Here is a 23372-nt window from a genome sequence, read left to right on the forward strand (position 1 = left end):
GGGTCGTGACCCATTTATGGTCACATATCAGATGTCCCGCATATCAGATATTTACAATTCATAACAGTAACAAAATCATAGTTATGAAGTAGCAATGAAATACTTGCATGGTTGGGAGTACCATGACATGAGGAACTGTATAAGGGGCGTAGCATTAGGAAGGTTGAGAAGCACTGCTCTAGTTCATTTCAGGGAAAGGTAGACATAAAGCTACTTATGCACTGAAACGACTACCGAAATATAATGTATATGGTAGCTCATGACTATAATCTCAGTATCAGGAAACTGAGGCAGGAGGATTACTGTGACTGTGAGATCAGCCTGAGCTTCAGAGTAAGATCATTTTTTAAAATATTGTCCATTTTTTATTTATTTGGGGGTACCGTGCAGAGGGGTACATGTGTGCCATGAAGTGTGTGTGGAAATCAGAGGACAATTTGAGCAAGTTGTTTTCCTCCTTCTATCATGTAGGTCCAGGGGATCAAACTCAGTCTTGGCAGCAAGTGCTTTAACCACCAAAGCATCCTGCCAGCCTAACATGTTCGAATTTAGCTGGAGGAGTCAACATGACATTATAATAAGCAAACAATACCAGCAATAATAATAGTAATAACAATGTTACCAATGATAATCTAGGTTAGTTATCCCTCATCTGAAATATACAGAAATGACCAGACATGCTTCAAATTTGAGATTTTTACCGACTTTTTAATATTTGCATATACACAATGAGATGTTTTAGGATAGGACCCAAGTCTTAACTATAATAATCATTTATGTTTTATATATATTTTATAAACATGGCCTGAAGATAATTTTATACAGCATTTTTAGAGTATCTGCATTTTAACTGCAACCAACCATATGAGGCCATTGATTTCAGATTGCTTTAGACTTAAAGTTTTTCATTTCTTTTTTTAAAGTTCTTAATTTTTTTTCCTCTGTGATGGTTTCAGATTGAGAAACTGGATGCTCGAGGGATTCAGCTTGCTGCCCTGTTCATGAGTGGGGTCGACACAGCTCTGTTTGCTAATGATGCCTGTGGCCAGCCAGTCCCTTGGGAGCACTGCTGCCCCTGGATTTACTTTGATGGCAAGCTGTTCCAGAGCAAGCTCATAAAAGCAGGCCGAGAGAGAGTGTCCCTGGTTGAACTCTGTGATGGCCAGGTACAGTACACACCCCTGATCTCTCAAGGGATGAATCAGTAGGCATGCAGAGGTGGGGGGGGACTAAAACATTTGGGCAGCAGAGAAGAGAAATGAGACAATGTGTCTGAACCAAGCTAAATTTAATCAATGTGGTCCCCAAAGCCTATAATCTAATACATGTTTATTACAAAAGCATACAGTAGAAAGTTGTTTTTATCCCCAAGCTTAAAGTTTTTATGAGTTTTTTTCTTACTGAGAGTATTTCTTCTCCACAAAATTTCCACATATACTATATGCCCTTCCTGGAACTAATGGAATTTCATTTTCCCTTATTTACAAATGCTACAAGTCACTTTTCTAAGTGATATTTTTGGGGGGAAGGAGGTTAGAAATATAAGAGAGTAGATGATAGAGTATGTTTTACAATATAACCTTGGGAAAGGTAGAAAAAAGCAAGGGAAAGGAAGTCTTACTCAGTATTTTGTCCGTTTAGTGGAGTGTAAGCTGAGGGTCGGAGCAGGGTCAGCAAACTACTCCTGTCCTGCCCCGTCCGTTATAAATAGCTTTTTATTGGAACATGGCCATATTCATTCCATTGCATAGCTGTGACAGAGAGTAGTTGTGGCAGAAATAGTGTGGCCCACAAAGCCTGAAGTATTTACTTTCCTACATTTTCCAGAAGTTTAGTAACCTCTTAGACTAGGTATATGCACATACCTGTAGTTGTTTGTGTTTGCTTTTTACACTCTTTGGGGACCTGCCACCTAGCTCCCAAATCAATACACATGGAGTCTTATTCTTACTTATGAATGCCCAGCCTTACCTTGGCTTCTTTCTAGCCAGCTTTTCTAACTTAAATTTCTCTGTTTCTCATTTTGCCTCTGGGCTTTTTACTTTTCTTTATTCTATATATCTTTCTTTCCTTTTTACTCCATGGCTGGCTGTGTGACTGACTCTTTTTTCTCCTCTTTTTCTTTTCCTCCTCCCCACTTCTCTAGATTTCTCCTCCTGTTTATTCTCTCTGTCTGGCAGCCCTACCTATCCTATCTCCTGCATTTCTCTTGGCCATTCAGCTCTTTATTAGACAAATCAGGTTTTAGACACGCAAACTAACACAGCTTCACAGAGTTAAACAAAAGCAACAAAAAACAATGCAACACATCTTTGCATCATTAAACAAATATTCCACTGAATGTAACACATATGAAATTAATGTTCCACAACTCGTACCCTCATCAGAGCTAAGGGTCTCCAGTGTTGAGTATAGCAGAGGGTAAAATGCTATATATGTATTGGTTTTCTTCTTTACTCTGTTACCTGATTTTTGTTACTTCTGCCTTAGGAGAATAACCTAGCCAATTGTTGGCCATGCAATCAACCATTTCCTGATGTCCTTAGTGCTCTATTTGTTGTCATTTCCATAGATAATGTTCCTCACAAGCTGCAGGTCAGAACTAATCTTTTGGTGTTGTAGGTTTCTTGTAAAGAGCGAGAACTTTGAAGCCAAATGGGTTTCCTGAAGTTGGAGTCTAGAAGCATTTCCCTCTGGACTCAATTCCCACAATGAGAAGAGAATCATTAGAAAGTGCCTAGAGTGTTCAATACTATGTGTGAAACACGGGGCAAGTGCCAAACAGTACCATTTCTCTTTCTCATTTGAAGGCTGACCTGGCAAGCAAAGTGGAGAAGATGAGGCAGAGCATCCTTGAAGGCGTCACCATGAATCATCCACCACCTTCTGCCCTACTTCCGTCACCGACGTTTGTGCCTCCCATGGTGCCCTCTCTCTACCCTGTTTCTCTTTATTCCAGAGCCATGGGTTCATTTCCACCTCCCCCTCAAGCAAGGAGTCGGGGGTTTGCAGGTCAGTACTTAAGAAGGAGGTGTCATCTAATTTATTTCATAATAAACCATCCAGTTCACTGCCAGTTACAGACTCAACAGTCTAATGTGTATCTTACATTGTTTGAATTCCATGCTGTGGTATAATAGTTTGAAATGTACCTAATAATGTATCCTGGGTGAGAAAGTCCATTGAAATCCAAGACCTTTCTCAATAGTAGTGATTGGTTCTCAGTGATTTGATTCTTACCATACAAACTCATGTGGTCTGGACAGATGCAAAGCAAGAATCCTATGTCATTTCATTATTTTGATAGTTATAATTCATATAAACTGGATCTTCATAGTTGCTGTTAGTTATTCATCCATTCCTTATGGGCAGTTGCAGGAAGGCATTTGTGGGAAAAGCATTAAAGTCCATGCCAGTACTGGAAGATGACAGTAGCTTGATATAGCTGTATTTACTCTAGGTAGACCTGAGACACTGCCTACCTTAAGCTCCAAAAACATGGAAGGAAATTTCATCATCCACCCCCGCAAATTACATCTTAGTAGAGAAAATAAGTATATAGATGTATATATAAATTACAGTGATGTCCAAGTTTCTGCCTAATAAAGAATAGACATGTATGCTTCAGGCAGCTGAACTCTTGATATATTAAACAATCTGCTTCTGATGAAACACGATTGTGTATGTGTGTGGTAGTAGGGATCAAACCCAACACTTTAAGCATTCTAGACAGGCATTCTACCTCTGAGCTACATGCATCCCCAACTCTGAACCAGGATATTTCATTAGGGATTTTTTTAACATGAAATAGCAAGAACCTGTCATAAGGTGAGTGTATCTTTACTGTTGAACATGTGTATTGTACCTCTATTTAAAAACAATAAAGCTGGAAGTTGAACTTAGTCCTTTCAGGTCACAAAACTCAGCAGTTATATTTAACTCAAGGGTGAGTTTACATAAGCAATATGGAAGTCAGGCCCCTATATAGTCAAGTCTTATAGACCAAGGAGTCAATCATTCCATCCCTCCATCCCTTTAAGCTGACATAACTGATCTCTGATTGTGTGTGTGTGTGTGTGTGTGTGTGTGTGTGTGTTGATTGCATTGTCTGATTCTACAAAGATACCTTAACTAAGGCCAAGTTCTTGGGACATTCTCACCATTGCCTAATCTACTGATGAACCACAGATGCCTCCTGCCTGCTTCTTGCTTTCTGAAAGGATCTGAAAAAAATCACCAAATGCAGCTGAACAGTGGTGGTGCATGCCTTTAATTGTAGCACTTGGGAGGCAGAGGCAGGTGGATCTCTGAGTTTGAGGCTAGCCTGGTCTACAGAGTGAGTTCCAGGACATCTAGAGTTACATAGAGAAACCCTGGCTCAAAAGAAGAAGAGTAGGAAACCTTTAGGATCTCACTAAAAGGTTATGATGGTTTGGGAAAGATTTTTTTGTATGTTTTGCTTCTTTGGTTTTTTAAGACAGGATTTGTCTGTGTAACAGTCCTGGCTTTGTAGAATAGGCTGGCCTTGAACTCACAGAGATCCAGGCCTCTGCCTCCTGAGTGCTGGGTTTAAAGGCAAGGGCCACCACTGCCTAGAATATGATAGATAATTTGAACTGTCCACCTGATACAACCTAGAATCAACTGGGAAGTGAGTCTTAATGTGGACTGTCTAGATTAGGTTGACCTGTGGGTGTGTCTGTGGATAATTGTCTTGGTTGCCGTAACTGGCCTGCAGAAGACCCAGCCTGAAACTGGACAGCACCTTTCCCTGGTTTGGGACCCTGGACTTAATAAGAGTAAATTCCCCATGTGGTAAGCATGCACACACACACACATTCTCTCTGCTCTTGACTGTGGATGTGTTCCGACTATCTGTTTTAAGTTATTTCTTTGCTATGATGGAACTGTGAGCTAAAATGTACTCTTTCTCCCACAAGTAGCTTTTTGTCAGAGTTTTATCACAGCAACAGAAATGAAACTAGAACAAGGGGCTAAATGTATACAGTGTTCTTAACCTTTGGTTTCTTTCCATGTGCTAAAAGACCTTACCAGAACTCCAAATCCATTGTTATTTTCACTGTTTATTTTTGACACAGTGCCATGTAGCCTAGGTGGCCTTGAATTCATGATCCTGTTGCCTTTGACTTCTAAGTGCTTGGATTACAGGCATGTGTCACCATGCCCAGCTAGAACTTTCTTGCTACATTATGAAACTCCACTGTGCTCATGAACTCTCACACAATTGCAATTTCCTGTATTCAGGAGATAATCATGTCATCTTGTCTTGAATTGTTCCTGGTTTTCTACAACTGTTATGGTTAGCTTTTGTTGCTTTCCTTGTGGCTATGACCAAATACCTAATAGAACAGAGAGATTTTAACTTATGTTATTAAGAAATACTGCGTATCATGGCAAGGAAGGCATGTGGGCCAGAGCTTATCAGTGCTTTGTTTTCTTTGTTTGTTGATCCTTGTGAATCTGGAAGCAGAGAACTCAGGCCAGAAATGGTGTCAGTGACAACCCTCAAAGCCTACCCCTCCAGTAGCCCACATCCCCCAGCCAAGGCCAACCTCCTAAAGGCCCCCCATGACCTCCCCAAAAGCACTGCCAGCTGGGGACCAATTGTTGAAACCTATGGGGCATATTTTATATTCAAACTGCCACACTGTTCTAACCAGACTAGCATTAACTCACTGCCATCTTCCTGCCTCTGTCTCCTGAGTCCTGGGATTAGGGGTATGCACCATGATGATCATCAAGCCTTAGCTTTTTAAGTATATATTTATTTCATTTTTCCATATAGTTTGCTCATCTGACTAAGACTATATTGTATAACAAGGCATATTTGTATGGAAAGTGGGTTTAGCCTATAATTTTCCAATAACTACATTTTAAGAATTCATCTTCAAAATTCATTTACTAACCGGGCAGTGGTGGCACACGCCTTTAGTCCCAGCACTTGGGAGGCAGAGGCAGGCAGATCTCTGTGAGTTCAAGACCAGCCTGTTCTGCAAGAGCTAGTTCCTCCAAAGCCGCAGAGAAACCCTGTCTCGAAAAACCACAAAAAAAGAGAAAGAATTCATTTTCTATTTGAGGGCAGAGGAGAAGAGAAGGAATGGGGAAGGATACTTAACACTAAAATCTTTGATAAAGCCATATGGAAACCTAGTACTGTAGAAGTTTCCTTAAAATATATACATATATAAAGAGAGTTTAAGTGGAGTTACCCTGTAATTGAGGAATAATGCCTCTCTCATACATTATAGGCTATCAAACAAAAGGGGCATTGCCAGATTTGGGTTACTACTTTACGTGTTGTTAGACAGTGGGGTCCCCTGGAGTCCCAAAACAATGCAAGATATTGTTGTTGATTTTGGTTACTCTCTAGAACTTGATGGTAAGACCCTTTTACTCAGCATAACATCACACACTTGAGTCATGGAACATGCAGAAATTAAGCTGATACCAACTTGAAATCTTCATCCCTACTAGCTAGCTATTCTCATAGTACTGGAAGTTGCTATGCACATTACTGGGGGAGCAAAGTAATCAGCAGTCTTACCCAGCTATGAACTCTGTAAGCCAAAATAATGACTGGCTTGGCAAGATGTGCCCACTAATACAGTAGTGGCATGAATGTTGTGGGGGCAACAATTACTTTCTGATTGGATTTACTTTCTACTATCAGTCTTCCAAATGGACATATATTAAGCTGCTCCTTAAGTACTTATCTTTACACCCATAGGTTAGTACATCTGTCAACCCTCATCAGAGAAGCCTCTATTTGTAGTAGATAGAAATTAATACAAAGAGTCACAACTGGTCAATATAAAAAAATAAGACAATATCCAGTTCTCAGCCCTAAATGGGACATTTATATCGTATTGTCTCCCCCAAAGTCTTAGGTGTCATTGCCGAAAAGGGACTAGAAAGATTGTGAGAGCCAGAGGCAGTGGGTGACTTCTGTGAAATACTGTTTTCTGGACATGACAGAGCCATTGCACACATGAACTCATAGTGGCTATGATTGCTTGCACAAGACTGCCACAGGATCAAGCTAGGCAAAAATCCCAGCATGGACTGAGGAAGGGGCCATGAAGTCCATCCAGCTACGTAATTATGGGCAATCAATAGCTACTGGAGGAGCAAGAGTCAGTTCTCTTCAGGGATGTAGCCCGCAGAGGCTACCCATGCTCCAGTAGATAGTCCTACACCCAAGCACGTACTCGGCAGTGCTAAGTGGATTGAGTGGATTCTTTTGAAAAAAAGAAGTTGAAGTTGAGAGAGAAAAGTGGTGAGAAGTATAAGTGACAATTTACAGTGGAAGGGAATGTGGTGGCTTTGAAGAAAACACATATGCATGTATGAAAATTCTGAATTTTTTAAAAATGGAAAAATATATCTGGGACCACCAAAGACATTTTACTGAACAAATTACAATTATGTGGCAAGCTATACAGTTTAAATAAGGAACAATCACTTATACACCAGTTATTAAAGTGGATATAGAGAGAGCTCTTCAATCCCCTTCTCTGCATTTACCTCCCTTGTTATTGTCGCACTCTATTCAGAAAGGAATGGGACAAGAAGAATAGGTAGATTGTACAGGGCTTTTGTTCCAACTGTTGCCCTATCTTGCCCTTGCCCTTCATCACTGCTGTTCTTCAATTCCCAGGTCTCCATCCAATCCCACCCCAAGGAGGAAAACTGGAAATTGCTGGGATGGTGGTGGGCCAGTGGGCTGGCAGCAGATCTTCCAGAAATCGAGGATCCTTTGGCATGCAAGTGGTTTCAGTCGGTGGGCCAGGAAAGGGGTATGTACTTGAATGAGTTGGTATGAGGTAGGGTCAATCGAGGTACCTTTAGGAAAATGCCCAGGTATTGAATCCTTCTGTTAAGGTAAGAGGGTATGAATCAACCTTCCATCCTTGAAATCAGCTGTAACTCTAGTTCATCAAATGTGTAACAAATAGCCAGCTTCATAAAAAGAATTTTTGTGCTAGCAGACAAGGAACACAAAATAATTCAGCACAATGTAGACATGATAGGAATGGAGGTTTGTGGTAGCAGTGCTAAGGGACATCTAAATTTACAAGGCTAAACTGCTTCCTTGAGATGAGTAGTTAACCAAGTAAAGAAGGGATTTGGGCTCAGCATGTTCTCATGATGACTTTTCTCCTTCTTGCTAAAGGCATGGAAAAGAACAGGCTGGTAGAGGATCCAAAGGTCACAAAAAAGGAAATAAACAACAAGTAAGTGTGTCTTTTGAATATCAAACTGGTTTGACTTTTTTGCCCCTGCTGGCTAAATTAAAAGAGATTGTGTCAGGCATGGAAAGCTAGGCCACCCAGGGGGAGTTCTCATGTCATTTTCAGCCATTTGGTTTCAGTGCCTGCTTCTCAGTAAGCGTTTGTCACCCTAAATTGTTCCCACAGGGCTGCAAAGGCTCTTCCTTTTTTCTGGATGAAAGGTCACACAATAGAAACCAGGTACAATGTCGTGAAGACCTGGGCCTAGTATAGTGTGTGCTGGGCATAGCCAGAAGAGACTAGAGTAACACTGACAGCTAGATTGTCTACAGCCAATCTGAGTTTTGAGGGCCCAACAGAGATGCTTGAAAATTTGACTTTTGCCTTATCGGAGATGGAACCATTACTGTTCCATTGTGTGTGTGTGTGTGTGTGTGTGTGTGTGTGTGTGTGTGTGTGTGTCTGTCTGTCTGTCTGTCTGTCTGTCTGTGTGTGTGTAGTTTGTCTGTGTATAGTGTATATGCTTGTGTGTATGTCTCTTTACGTGTATGTGTGTCTCTCTGTGTGTGTCTGTTCCTAAAGATGGAACCCAGGGCATTGCACATGCTAGGCAAATACTCTATCACTGAGCTATACCACCAGCTTCCACTTGTGTGTGTATGCGCACATGTGTGCCAGTCATGAATACATAATAAATACACATGTGGAGGCCAGAGGTAGATATCATTTGTCTTTCTTTGTCACTTTCCACTTTCCTTCTCTCCTCTCTTTTCTACCTCTCTCTCTCTTTCTTTGAAACAGAGTAGTCTCATTATGTAACCCTAGCTGGCCTAGAACTCTCTATGTAGACGAGGCTGACCTCACAGAGATCCACCTATATCTGCCTTCTAAGTGCTGGGATTAAAGACCTGTGCCACCGTACCAGGTTGCCATTAGATGTTAATCTAAAATCTATTCTCCTGTATACATATCAGCCTATTCACTGTATCAGTAACAAATCCAACTATTAGCCAGTCATAATGGCACACACCTCTAATCCCAGAACTTAGGAGGCAGAGGCAGGTAGATCTCTGTGAGTTTAAGGCCAGCCTAGTATACAAAGTGAGTTCCAGGACAGTCAGAGATACATAGTGGGATCTTGTATTTCAATAAAAACCATAAATAAATAAATCCAACTAATGTTTAGTTTGGTGTTATTTTGACCCAAAATAGAACTAGAATACTAACCCCTCTCCTACACACAAAATTCTATAATGTACTCCAAAACTATAGAACAGTAACTTTGGGAATTTTCTAAAGTTTCTCACTTCCTCCAGAAACTGGTCAACACGACAGAAAATATTGCACATAGAAGGAAAACCAGTCACCCAAGAAGACACTCTTAAAGTAGTAGCATGCAGCGTGGAAAACCTGCTATTTTTAGTATGTAAAGAATAGACTACTCTCTCTATTATTGACTCATACTAACAAGATCACAGAAATAGCCATGTGGATATATCTGGAGTGAGAAGCGAATGAATGAGAGCTAAGTGCTGAGTTATGATAAGAAGAACTTCGTAAGATGACACATTGCATACATACTCTGCCACTCATACTTACCGCATGAGGTCATTGAGACCACATGAATGCTTTGTGAGCTATTTACTGTTTCCCACTTTAGGAGGCTTAGAGAAAGGATAGTATCTCACCTCAATGTATCCATCAAGTCAGTTCTCAGAACTGACATTCCAGCCTGAACCAGCTGACTCCAAAGTCCTATGCTGTATGAATTCCAACACATCAGAGCAATTCTCATGTCTTGAGCCAGAATCTGAACCAGGCTAGGTTTTGCTGACTCAGGTGCACATGCTGGTAACCATTATAACTAGAACTTGCTTTCTCTAAGGGACAGTCATTGTATCGGTAATTTGCTTGGGTGTGTGAAACAGAAACAGTGGTTAGCTACTATTTATTTAGTTCTTTCGTTTGTGGGACAGAGGCTGGAGGTTTGAAATGGGCTCTTGCCATGTAGCCCATTTATTGAGCATCTAGAGCATGCCAGGCATATATTCTAAGTGCTTTATATGGAAGAACTCATTAAATTGTTATGGGAACATACAAAGTACATACCGTTCTATTTTGTGGGTAAGGAAAGTGAGAGAGAACAAGGATCTAAGCTAGGGGATCCTCTAGCTTAGAGTGCTTCAGCCACTATTACCTTCTCTAGAGGTAACCTGACCATGGAAATGCTTACATTAACTTTATTACCTAAATTACCTTCCTTGGACACAACTGCTGTTGGCTAGCTTGACAACCTTGCTGACTACCTTTTTTCACTTCAGCTCTGTGTAGCAGGCTTTCTTTGCCAGCCACCAAATCACAGCACAGAGATTTCTTATTAGTTTTGAATGCTGTCCTTAGCTTATGCTCATTTCCAGATAGTTCTTATAATTTAGTTTAACCTGTTTCTCTTCATCTACATTTTGCCTCGGGGATTTTTACCTTTCTTTCATTCTGTATGTCCTACTTTCCTGCTTCCTCCATGTCTGGCTGCTGGCTGACTGGCTGGCCAGCCCCAGGCGTCTCCTTCTCTTTTTCCCTTTTTCTCTCTCTTCCCCAGCCTAAATTCTTCTTCCTACTTATTCCCCTGCCTGTCAGCCCTGCCTATCCCTCTACTGCAACTGTCTGTAACTCCAAGATCTGACACCTTCACACAGACAAATGTGCACATAGAATAAAAATAAATAAAAACTTTTAAAATGAGAAAGTTATAGGATTATGAGGGTTAAATAAGGTGGTATCTATAAAGAATTTAGCATAGACCCTCAAATGTAGGAAACAATTAGTAAAAATTAGTTGTTATTTATAATTGACCAAAATTCAACAGTTATGAGCATTTATTATATTTCATTGTAAATAGTAAGGCCATTAGAATGAAAAGGTCTAGGTATATAAGGGACCTTGGGTACATCCTTTTGCTTTGTTTGAGTTTCTGTTGTCTTATACATAAAAATGAACACCAGAATACATGAGCTGCCTATCCCCATAATAACCATAACTATCCCTCTTCCTAGTAATATCACTATTTCTAGTAATACTCATGGAAAGACGGCATTATGCTGCAGAATCATGCAGTTCATATCATTTCCAACAGCAAAGAGTATCAGTTATAAAATTGTGAGATATTGCCATAGATCTTTTGATTTTCTCCCCATTGTTTTTTCCCACTTCCTTGTGTTTTGCTCTTCTGGTTATCAGTGTTTAGTCAGTGTTGTCTGAGAGTTGAGCATGTAGAGGCTGATCTACCTAAAATACATTCCTGGCTGTTCTACTCTATCTTAAGCGAGTTATTATAACTTTCCTGTTCCTCACATTCCCCATTAATAAATGGGGCATCATAATATATGCTATATCTGTCACTGTAAGTATTGGAATAATATGTTTTAAAGCAATGTGAGTGGTGGTTGATGTGAGTGGTAGTTGTCATCATTGTATCATTATTGATGTTGGATTACAGTTCTATCAGAATGTATGACCTTTAGACTTTCTGCTGTTTCTGAAGAATTTCTTTTTCTTGTCTTTTCCTCCATTTCTTTATATATATATGTATATATATAATTTTTAAATTTAAATTAGAAACAAGGTTGCTTCACATGTCAATTACAGGTCCCTCTCCCTTTCCCTCCCCTCCTCCCACGCCTTCCCCCCAACCCCCCCAATATCCCCTCATTTCCCCAGGGAGGGTGAGGCCCTCCATGGGGGTGTCCATAGTCTGTCATTTCATCCAGGGCAGGGCCTAGACCCTCCCCTAAGAGTTCAGGGTGAGAGTGCATCTCTCATTGTTGGATGGGAGTCCAAAGTCCATGTGTATACTCGGGATAAATACTGATCTACTACCCAAGACTCAATAGATTACCAAAACCTCCTCACTGACACCCACATTCAGGGGGTCTTGATCAGTCCCATGCTGGATTCCATTTCTTTAGGCTACCTTGTGAACATATTTAGGGAAGTGCAGCCAGTTTGGGGTCACCATTTCCACCAAGTACCTCTTGTTTTTGACAGGGCTCTTCAGAAGGGATTTCTAAATCCACGGAGCTCCAACAAAGTCGGGCCCGCTCACAGGTCAATGGAAACAATAGCACATTGATTGTGGAAGAAAAGAGTGATCATCTTCCGGCACCATCACAATGTGCCTTATCTAGAGACACTAACGTGTGTAATAATGATGACCACTGCCTCCCCGTGAAGAATGGAGAGAAGAACCATGTGCAAGAGCAAGAGCAAGAGCAAGAGCAAGAGCAAGAACAAGAGCAAGAACAAGAGCAAGAACAAGAGCAAGAACAAGAGCAAGAGCAAGAGCAAGAACAAGAGCTAGAAACTGTGGCCCAACAGAAAGAGGAATGACAAACTGAAGACAGCTTTACTTGTCAGGGAGAGGAGAAAACTCTACTTTTCTGATTCTAGGCCCAAGTTAGAGGAGGACTTAAGTATTTCCCCTAGATTTATCCAGGATTTTAAGGGGATACGTATTTATTGTATCCATCTTTTCTTCCCTATCTTATCTGGCTCCAGACTTAGAACCTGGGAGATACCTTGTTAAAGATGAGTAACAGCAAGACTAAACTCAGACTCTCAAATACACAAAACAAATATTTTCCTTCTATCTCTTGGAAGTCTAGTGAGGCAGTAACAGTGAGAAAGCAGATGTTATCATGTAAGTCCTAGGGGAAAGTTCTGGCTTTGTTTCTCTGAGTATTCAATGTGATACTCATTTATAAACATGATGAATATGGGGTTGAAAAGTAAGCTGCCTATGACTTCCTGATTTTTTTGTCTTTGAGGTAATGAAACCTTGATACCTAGTCAGTATCCTCCTTTCTCTTTCCCCTAATTTGCCTCCCCCAGGATACCACCTCTAGCTCTGGCCTGACAATCAGATAGGTAGATGTTTTCAGGGAAGTAGACAGTGTTGGTTTGGATTATTTTATTTAATTTTTTATTTTCTACACTTAAAAAAAACTACAATGGCCTTTGTACTGGGAGATTCAAGTGAGTCAGAAGTACTGGGCAGATTTTTCCTGCCTCCCAACCAGTGCATTGTTTATAAAATAGAAGATATGGTGCAGTTCACCCACTATCTGCTGCCCACACTCTAAAGGGTGGGAATCAATGTTATGAAACTGAGTACAAAAGGGACTCAAAAGACTCTATGTGTGTGTACATGTGTATAGGTGTGTGTGTGGGTGTATATATGAACATGTGTATCTATATGCATACACATACCCTTTATATAAGAGACAGATCTATTTATCTATACATATTTTATATATATAAATGTGTGTATACAGATATATATACACATACATACATGATAAAGTTCCAGAAGATTTACTGAATTTCCCAGAAATGCTTCCACTGCTATGGAATGGTGGGTTTCAAAAGACCATACTTTAAATCTGAAATCCTTGCTACGTCACAGCCTATCACAATTCTGAGAAGATGGGCTACTCTAAATCAGACACAAAGTACTTTCCAGAGACTGCCTGTTCAGAACAACAAATACTTCATTTGAACAGAGCCCTCACATCCCATATGCTGAGAACAGGAGGGTGAAGTGGGATTGGGAAGAGTTGCACATTTTTTATGAAGGTTTGGAGTTTGAAAAGGGATAGGAAGTGATTACCATTTGAAAGGGCTTTCAGCCAATTTGGAAGAACTTTCTTGTGGAACTCCAGGATCAAATTGGCTTCAGGCAAGAATTGATTGGCATGAATCTAAGCAGGGAAAAGTAACACTGGAATGATGGGGTGGGGAGATGTGAGGAAAATTGGACAATTTGATTTTACATGCTTAGATTGTTTCATTTATTCATTGACATTTTGACTACAGGATCTTTTCATTTGCTTTGCAAGGAAGATATCAGAGAACTTGGCCTGGGATTTGAGAGGTATTCTAGAAAAGATTCTCAGTCCCTGTGGGGCCAAGATCTGCACAGGATACAAAGGCTATTCCTCCTTGCTGGAGATAATCTTAAGAAAGCCTTGATTTCCAGTTTCCTTCATTTTGGGCAGCCAAAATCCAAGGGACGGAAACATGGCTTGTAACAAACTAGTAGTGTATCTTCATTCAGGAATTGAGGCTTCTAGCCACACATCTCCTTTTGGACTTTGATATTCTTACCCAAGAAATATCATTTCTACAAGAATATAACTGACTAGACTCCTAGCAGGGTTCTCTCTTTGGGGGGAAAAAAACAACCATGTATCTTAACCTACGACAGATCCTTGGTGATTTTTTTCCAGACAACCAGAAGGCTATGTTTGCTATCTGCCCATTCTGTCTCAAGAAACTAAAATGCCTCGGGGTTTTTAACCTGAGTCTAGCCCAGTTTAAGAGAACTCACAATTTTTCGGGGACAGGAGCCCAGGTATGCCTTGCGCCTTGTCCCTTGCCCAGACATTTCTTAAATAAACCTAATAAAGGTGGCAAGATGATGTACCTGGCTGTATATAAGAAGAAAAAGAATACAACACTTCCTCTTTGAAATGAGCTCCCCTGATTTGGTCCCCTTTCCGATCTTGGACCTGCTCATCCTTTCACAATACCTTGAAGGTTAGGACTTTTATATCCAGTAAGGGAAGGAATTCATAGAAAATGTAGATGGCTTAGAATCACCTTCTGAGCCACAGAAGGATGAATCTTTTGGAGCTCTAAATGTAACCAGAATCACTGAGCGAGTGAATGGTTAGATATATGGACAAATATTGAATAGGAAGTACTTGGAGTTAAATGGTAGAGTATCTTCAGTTGCTGTTTCTGTGCATCGTGAGTCTATCTGACACCGTCAGGTGACAGTATTGTTAACTCTCACATCCTTCTCACAACATGAAGATTTATTTTGTAGCCATTTACTGTGAGAGGTAAAACTGCTGCTTTGACAGAAGTGATTCCAGTTTGCCAAAAGACTTGCTTTTCCCCTTGTACCAACCTCTGCTTCTCCCTAGCCAGGCCCAGGACGAAACAAGTGGCTTACTTCCAACTCTGAATTTTGTCTCCATTCATCGTTTGGGGTTTGGGAAGTTACAAGGAAGAACTATAAAGGGTTATGTTCCGAAATCTCAGTGTACCTCCCAACACACAATTTAAAAGTCAGGAAAACCAAGGTTCTTTACTGAGAAATGAACTTTTCCTAACTGGAAGACAAATTGAGGACCTTTGCTGTGCCCACTTGAGGATTCACTTCTGACCATCACTGGTTGCTTGTTGGACAAAGTCATGTTGGAACCCCCAGAAATGGCTGCTTTACCTCGTAGGGGCACAGCAAAAACAAAAACAACCCCAAACCTGGTTTTGTACAGCCACCGATTCCTAAGTCTTGCAGCTCTTCTGCTGGTATGTCTTTGGGTCAGCCTGTGACTCCTACATTTTGTTAAGTGACCAGTCCTGACAGACTTTTCGTTTTCATCCTTTTCATTGTATGTAGGTAGGACTTCAAGTAAATTGAAGCACAAGAAATGGCACTTTCTTTGGCTAGGGACACTTGCTTTTTTGTCTCCGTCTGGATTTTCCGACATTGTTGGCCAAGTTACCCTAATATTTTCATCACGGAAAAAAAATCAAACAAGGTATTAGGGGGAGGGCATGCAAAAATGCTTATGTAGGATAGAAAGAATGAGAGTAGCCCTTTGGGTACGATGATTCAGTCCTTTGAAACCTTAGAAGGCCCCTGTGGGTACCAGTGCCGCCCTTTCAGCCTCTAACCACCCCACCCTTTGAAATGACAGTACAAGTAGACCTCAGTTTAAAGTAGTTAGTCTAATTCTGCTAAAGGTTTAATCATTATACTTCTTCACTTTCAGATGCATATTTCCTAAGTATTCTTGGGGTTTCGGGGGGTGTAAGTTTTCACTATTCCATTGTGTGTCGTCATTTTCCTCCCTCCCATCACTTTGGCTTCTTTTTTAATGTTCTCTTTTCTTATTGATGTAGTCTGCTGGTACAGATAGCTCAGTGCACCTATTGCCCTTTTATTGCTGATTATCTTCAGTATTGTCTGAGGATATTTTGATGTTCTAAGAAAATGTCACTTTTTACAAAAATCATCTTTTCTAAGTTAAAAGCAAAATTAAACATCCCCTACGCTGGGGTGACCATTTCAGCTTTTGACATTGTCCGTGTACTTTTATAGATGACTTTTTTGTCTGTGTTGGTAGTAAATAATGGCTAGTGAATTTTCATGTAAATGAAGCAAGTTAAATATTTCAGATTTTATTAATCTCTCATAACCCTGCCAGATCTGATGAATTCATTTTAATTGCTTCCCAGAAGGGACTTTCCCCTGCCTTTTATTTTATTCTATTTTTAGACTAACGTACTAGATTCAAAAACAAAAAACAAAAAAAACAAAAAACAAAAAAAACTTTAACTGCAAAGAGTCAGTGATTTTTTAGTGCTCCCTGATAAATGATGTTATTGACAAAAGTAAGAAATTCTTTTGTTGTTGTTTTTTTCCTGTGCTCTTGACAGTGTGTTTAGTGGATGGATAACGTATTTCTCTTTGCCACTCCCAGATTCCAAGTTCCCTGCCTTTTGGCCCACCTCACCACAAAAGCTCCATAGTTTATTAATGTAAGTTTGAGTGGATGCTTCTTGGGGGAAACTGCAGGACTTATTGGAAATGTCTCCGAAAGGAATGAGAATGTCTCAGGAGTTCTGTGATGGGATTTGATCTGTTGTTCTGTTAATGCTGATGGAAAGAAACTTACAGCGCTTAATAAAAGTCTATTCTTTTAGTTTAAAAAGTGATTTGGAGTGTGTGAAATTTGATTTCTTCTCCTGTCTTTGAATCAATCCCTTTCTGCACACAGAGAATGTTCTTGTCTCAATTGAGAAGTGTTACACAGATTTAAGTGTCTGTAGAGTATCAGGGCAAGAGACCCTGTGTGCGAAACATCGAAATGAAGAGCATATTTAACTGTCTGGCTAACTTATTTATTTTGATGTCCTAAAGGCTCCTTTGACTCCACATTTTCCAAACTAAACCCACCCTTCCTTCTGAAGATTGTTTCTCTCCAAACTAGATTATGGGATGTTAACCTAGACTCATATCTTTCCCTTATTTTTTCATTTTAATTTGTGACAAAATCTTTTGGTAACACACAGCTATATAACTCATCATTCTTTTCCCCAGTCCTGTGATTTAGTCCAGCCTTCATCATATCTCACTAGGACTGTTGCAGTAGCTACTCATTCTTCCTCCTAACCAGATAACTGTAAGCAATATTTTTCATATAAGCAAATGTACCCCCTGCTTTAAAGGGCCTATATCTCTTTTAAGTTTATAAAGGGTTTTATAGCAGTAGAAAGTTGAGGACCATTGCTGTAATCTACCATGCTAATGAGCTTCCAGAATAATATATCCTGGGACTGGAGACGTGGCTCAGTGGTTAAGAGTACTGACTGTTCTTGCAGAGGACCTGGATGTGGTTCCCAGCACCCTCATAGTGAGTGGTTCACAACCTTCTGAAATTCTGGTAGCAGAGCATCTGAGTCCTTCTTCTAACCTCCAAAAGCATCACCAAGTGTGCATTTGGTACAGATATACATGCAGGCAAAAACCACACAAAATAAAATGAATAAATCTAAAAAATAAAACAAAAAGAATAATATATTCATCTCACATACTGCACAAAACTTCCATGGCTCCTTGAATATCTGGCTGACTTTTCACTACTTTTCTAGCTTCCTTTACTTCCTTCCCTGTTCCACTGTGGTGAGAATAAAGTTCACTTCCCATTAATTAAGTTGATAATACCTGCTGTATCACAAGACTTTTCCTGGGGAGATGAAACACACACACCCCAGATACCAAATTATAGATGCCACCAAAGTCCAACAAGCAAGTTTTATTACGGTTACTTACAGGAAGAGAAATGACTCAAAGAGAGCTACATCACCAAAGCCCATCCCAATAGGGGTGACAGCTGCCAAAAGCAGGCAACCTGGAGCATACTGCACAGCCTGCAGGCAGTTCAACAGGTTGGAGAGTGTCCTTTCCAAGTGACTCTCATCTAAACCTCTTCCAGGCAGCCTGGCCATTTTCTGCTCCTTCCAGGTAGCTGGCCTGGTCTCAGGGTCTTCTATGTAGCTTGCCTTGTCAGAGAGTGACTCTCAGCTGTCTTCATTGCTTACTGGTGTCAAAACACTTGGACATATTCATTGCTACAATGCAGACTGTAGACTTTTGAAGCAGAAAATATACTGGCAAAAAGGCAGAATAAAAAATAGACAGAAAGATTAAGTGTAAAGGTTCATCCAGAAACAGTATTCATTTAAATATGTTTTTAAATTGGGCTTTGTGTGACTGGAGAGATAAGTCAGTGGTTAGGAGTATTGGTTGCTCTTTCAGAGGAGCTGGGTTCGATTTCTAGAACCTAGGTGATGATTCACAGTCATGGGTAATTCCAGTTTCAGGGGATCTGATAACCTCCTCTGGCCTCCCCAGTTACCACAAGGCATACATGTGGTAGACAGATATACGTGCACAAAAACCACGCATACATATGAAACTGAAGAATGGTACACTTTCACAACCGAGAACTACTCAGCTGTAAAAAATGATGACCTTGTGAAATTTGCAGGCTAATGGATGGAACTAGAAAAAAAACATGCTGAGTGAGCTAACCCAGACTCAGAAACACAAACATGTTATGTATTCACTCATAAGTGGATATGAGATATAAAGACTACATCCACGGCTCCAGAGAATCAGGTAACAAGAAGGACCCTAAGAGGGGCCCATGGATTATCCTGGGGAGGAAAATTACATGAGATCTACTGGGTTAACTGGGGACAGGGGGGGTTAGGGGTGGTAAGGGAGAGAGGAGAGGGGATAAGAACATGAAGAAATGGGATGGTCAGGGTGGGGAAGGATGCAGTGGAAGAGCAATGAGAGAGATACTTTAATAGAGAGAGCCACTATGGGCTTAGGAAGAAGCCTGGTGCTAGGCTAACTTCCAAGAATCCACAAGGATGACCCCAGCTAAGATTCCTAGCCATAGTGGAGAGGCTACCTGAACTGGCTTACCCCTACATGTAATAAGATTGGTGAATCCCCAACTATCACCATAGAGCCCTCAAACAGTAATTGATGGGATCAGATGAAGAGAACCAGGGCGAGCTCTGGGAATCCAGTCAGAGGGAGGAGAGAATATATGAGCAAGGGAGGTCAAGATCACGATGGAGAAATCTATAGAGAGTACTGAACCAAGCTGGTGGAAACTCATGATCTCTAGACTGACAGAAGTAGAGGGCTCATGTGAGGGAGACAGTTGTGTAGCTTGGACTATCAGAGGGGCCCCTGGCAGTAAGACCATGACACAAACCTGGTACATGACTTAGTTTGTTGGAGCCCACTCCCTATGGTGGGATGCCATGTTCACCCTTAATGCATGGGAGAGGGGCTTGGCCCTGCCCAACCTATTGTGTCAGACTTTGTTGACTCCTCATGGGAGCCCTTACCTGTGAGGAGGAGTGGACTGGGGGGTGGCCTGGGGGGGAGTAGACAAGGGAGGGCGGGAGGAGGGGTGGGAGGGATAACTGTGGTTGGAATGTAAAATGAAATTTAAAAGAATAAATAAATTATCTTTATTTTTGGTTGTTCAAGACAGGGTTTCTCCGTGTAGCTTTGGAGCCTATCCTGGAACTCACTCTGTAGACCAGGCTGGCCTCGAACTCACAGAGATCCACCTACCTCTGTCTCCCGAGTGCTAGGATTAAAGGTGTGTGCCACCAATGCCCAGCAAATAGATTATCTTTTTTTTTTAAAGACACTGCTAATAAAACAGATTCCCATCCCTGAAAAAACCAACCAAATGAATTGGGATTTGGGGAGCTGGATTGATGGGTCAGCAGTTAAGAGCACTTACTGCTCTTGCCAGAAAACTCAGGTTTGGTTCTCAGAACCCACAGCAGCACGGCTCACAATCATCTATAACTACAGTTTCAGAGAGCCAGTGCTTTCTGACCTCCATGGGCAACAGGAGTGCAAGCAGGCAAATACTCACATACATAAAAAATAAATCCTTTGTAAAACTGGGCTTTGGAGTGGGAAAAAGTCTATGTCACCTTTGAGCAATAGAAAGGTCTTGGAACACAATCTAAAGCCAAGACTCTAGGGCACACTCAGTACTTCTGCTGAATGACACTGGCTTAGCCTCCTTAACCACTCTGTGCCTTGTATGGACAAAGTATTAAAAAGACATAGAGGAATGGAAAGGGGGGATTGGAGGCCTGCCAAGGCTTGTAAACATTTGAAATGAAAGTTATTATTTATAACACACTTTGTTTTGTGTAGATTCACTATACCTATCTTTTCTAGCCCTTCATCTTTGGCTACTGAGTCTCAGAATTCCACAGTAAGAAATCTTTGGCATTTGGCTTTTAAACGTTGTTGTTTATTGGGTACCTGTGCTAACCATAGTGTTGGGCCCTTGAAAATTATCACTAATTCTCACACAACTCTGCAAAGTAAATTTGTCCTCACTTTACGTGAGCAAAAACATTCAATTATACCCAACTTCAGACACAGCTAACAAGTAAGAAAGCAGGTTTGTAAATATAACTGTTTTGACTTAATATTTCTGCATGGAATAGTGATCTACTATTCCTGTTACAAGGTAGTAGGGATTATCTAGTCAAAGGTACCTAGTATGTTTGACTAATATGTTTTAGCTTACTCAGTTATTATTTCCTCTCTTGGAAATTAAATACAGATTTTTCCATTGAGAACCTACTATTCCTATCTTGGAGATAGAGGTGACTTAATCATCAGTCATGTAGTTTTACTTCCTCCAGTACAAGCATGGAAGGATATATGGCCAAGCAAGGCCAATTACAGTGCTTTTTCATAGACTTGAGGGAAAAATAAAGGATGAAAATCTCTCTCCCAATATCACAAACATTAGAAATAAATGAGCACAGAACACTGATACATATCTTCTTCAATGAATTTTTATTTGTGTATGAGAAATACAAACGTCCCCTAGTCCCTTAATAGCACACCGAGAGGGGCAAAAGTTCTAGGCACTTTGCTTAAGTTTTACTTTATTGTTCAATTCTTACAATTCTTAATAATCTCTAATTCAGAGTTGTTGGGGAAGTCCTGTGCATTTGTCAATAAAGCACTGTCTGGCCAATAGGGAATCTAGATAGGAGGGACTAGGAGTCCAGAAGGACTCTGGGTAGGAGAAACACAAGAGGGCAAGATGTAACCGCCATGGGGTAGGAAGCCCGGAACTATTCTCCGGTAAGAGAAATACTTAGATTAACAATTATGGGGTAATTACTTAAGTCAGAGCTAGCTAGTAAGAAACAAGCAAGGCCAACAGCTTCATAATTAATATAGCCTCCTGTGTGTTTATTTGGGACTGATGCGGCTCTAGAACCAGGCTGGTGGGAAGGCTCCTCTCAAGGAAAAAGCTTCCTTTTACACAGAGTGCATTGGTCAGAGCAGGCTTTGATGACCTCCAAATCTCTATGACTTACCCATGCTATACATACTCTCCCATTGAGCTGTACTTGCAAATACTCTTAAAAAGTCAAAACATATCTCACTAAGTTGCCCTGGCTAGCATTGACCTTGTGATCCTGCTTCCCAAGCCTCTTGAGTAACTGGGATTACAGACATCATTACCAGGCACAGCAAAAGTTTACTACTTGTGGTATTTGTCTAACATGGATTGATAGGCCAAGTGTGTCATACATTGTCACTTGAGGCTCAGACTAATAGAAGGTCCATCCACTGAGCTAGGCAATGGCATATGACCAAAATCTATATTTGCTTCTAAAATTTAAAAGTATATTATAGCATAAAAGGATAGAACTGAGTAAATTTGGTGAGTTGTATCCCAAGAAGAGATAATACAGTTCTGTGTAGGCTTAATTCACCACTTTTGGGTCATTGCTATTACTCAGCCTCTTGTGCCTTTGTAAGAGAAGTTAAGAACATAATAATGGCCAGGCAGTGGTGTCCAGCCTTGACTCCCAGCACTCTGGAGGCAGAGGCAGATGGATCTCTGTGAGTTCAAGGCCAGTCTGGTCTACAGAGAAAGTTCCAGGATAACCAGGGCACAGAGAAACCCTGTCTTCGGGATGTGTGTGTGTGTGTGTGTGTGTGTGTGTGTGTGTGTGTGTGTGTGTGAGAGAGAGAGAGAGAGAGAGAGAGAGAGAGAGAGAAATAGAGACAGAGTGAGAGAGAGACAGAGAGAGAGAAATAGAGACAGAGTGAGAGAGAGACAGAGACAGACAGACAGAGAGAGAGAGAGAGAGAGAGAGAGAGAGAGAGAGAGAGAGAGACCCATTCTTTCCCACTGGAGTGATAAGGAATCCTCTATCCTCTTGTGGTCAGGGGTACCTATCCTATTTTGATCAATACATCCTGGTAGTTCCTGAAAATACAATAATCGCCCCAATAAATGTAGGTTACTGGTATGGTTTTGATGAACGACTTGTCTGCACTCCCAGAATCCTATAATCAAGTATCAGTTGTCCCTGTTAAAATATGCTTAAACAGTGACCAAAGGTGACCACTGTATTTTAGTCATCAGTACAGTGTTTCTAGACAGGCCTTATTGGTTGAACCACAACCCATTTCCTCAAACCCTAGCTTCCTTGATATCCCATCTTCTCTTTCCATTTAGTTAAGTTAGTTTTTAGTTTTGTTGTTGTTGTTTGTTTTGTTTTGTTTAAGACAGGGTCTTTCTCCATAGCACAAGGTGGCTGGGAACTTATAGCTCAAGCTAGCCTCCAACCTGTAGCAATCCTGGCGCCTCAGCTTCACAAGTGCTAGGATTATAGGTATGTGCCACACGGCTGGCACTGGATTTTATTTTTATTCCTACATTTTCTTTTTTGGCTTTCGTTGTTTGTTTGATTGACTAGATAACTGTTTTGAACCTGAGTCTCCTCTATATCCTCTATGGCCTGAAGACTCATAATCTTACTGCCTTATTCTCTTTCATGTTCAGATTAAGCCTATGCTATTTCACCCAGTTTACTTCTTGTTTTCTTTTTAAATAGAATTATGAAACAAGAAGTTATATCTGAATAATGTATTATTTTACTTCATGTCCAATTTTA

General features: G+C 40.7%; 1 protein-coding gene across 1 annotated transcript in view; it reads left to right on the forward strand.

Moving 5' to 3' along the window:
- The window catches only part of Fam120c (family with sequence similarity 120C), a 153656-nt gene extending 136617 nt beyond the window's left edge, over positions 1-17039 (forward strand). Inside the window, exons 12-16 of the mRNA XM_013125118.3 lie at positions 957-1166; positions 2811-3012; positions 7679-7817; positions 8195-8255; positions 12297-17039. Coding sequence (XP_012980572.1) covers positions 957-1166; positions 2811-3012; positions 7679-7817; positions 8195-8255; positions 12297-12638 — 954 coding nt within the window. The 3' untranslated portion in view covers positions 12639-17039. The remainder of the gene's footprint in view (positions 1-956; positions 1167-2810; positions 3013-7678; positions 7818-8194; positions 8256-12296) is intronic.
- The last annotated feature ends 6333 nt before the right edge of the window (positions 17040-23372 follow it).

Source organism: Mesocricetus auratus, unplaced genomic scaffold, assembly GCF_017639785.1.
Source record: "Mesocricetus auratus isolate SY011 unplaced genomic scaffold, BCM_Maur_2.0 Super-Scaffold_100003, whole genome shotgun sequence".
NCBI lineage: Eukaryota > Metazoa > Chordata > Mammalia > Rodentia > Cricetidae > Mesocricetus > Mesocricetus auratus.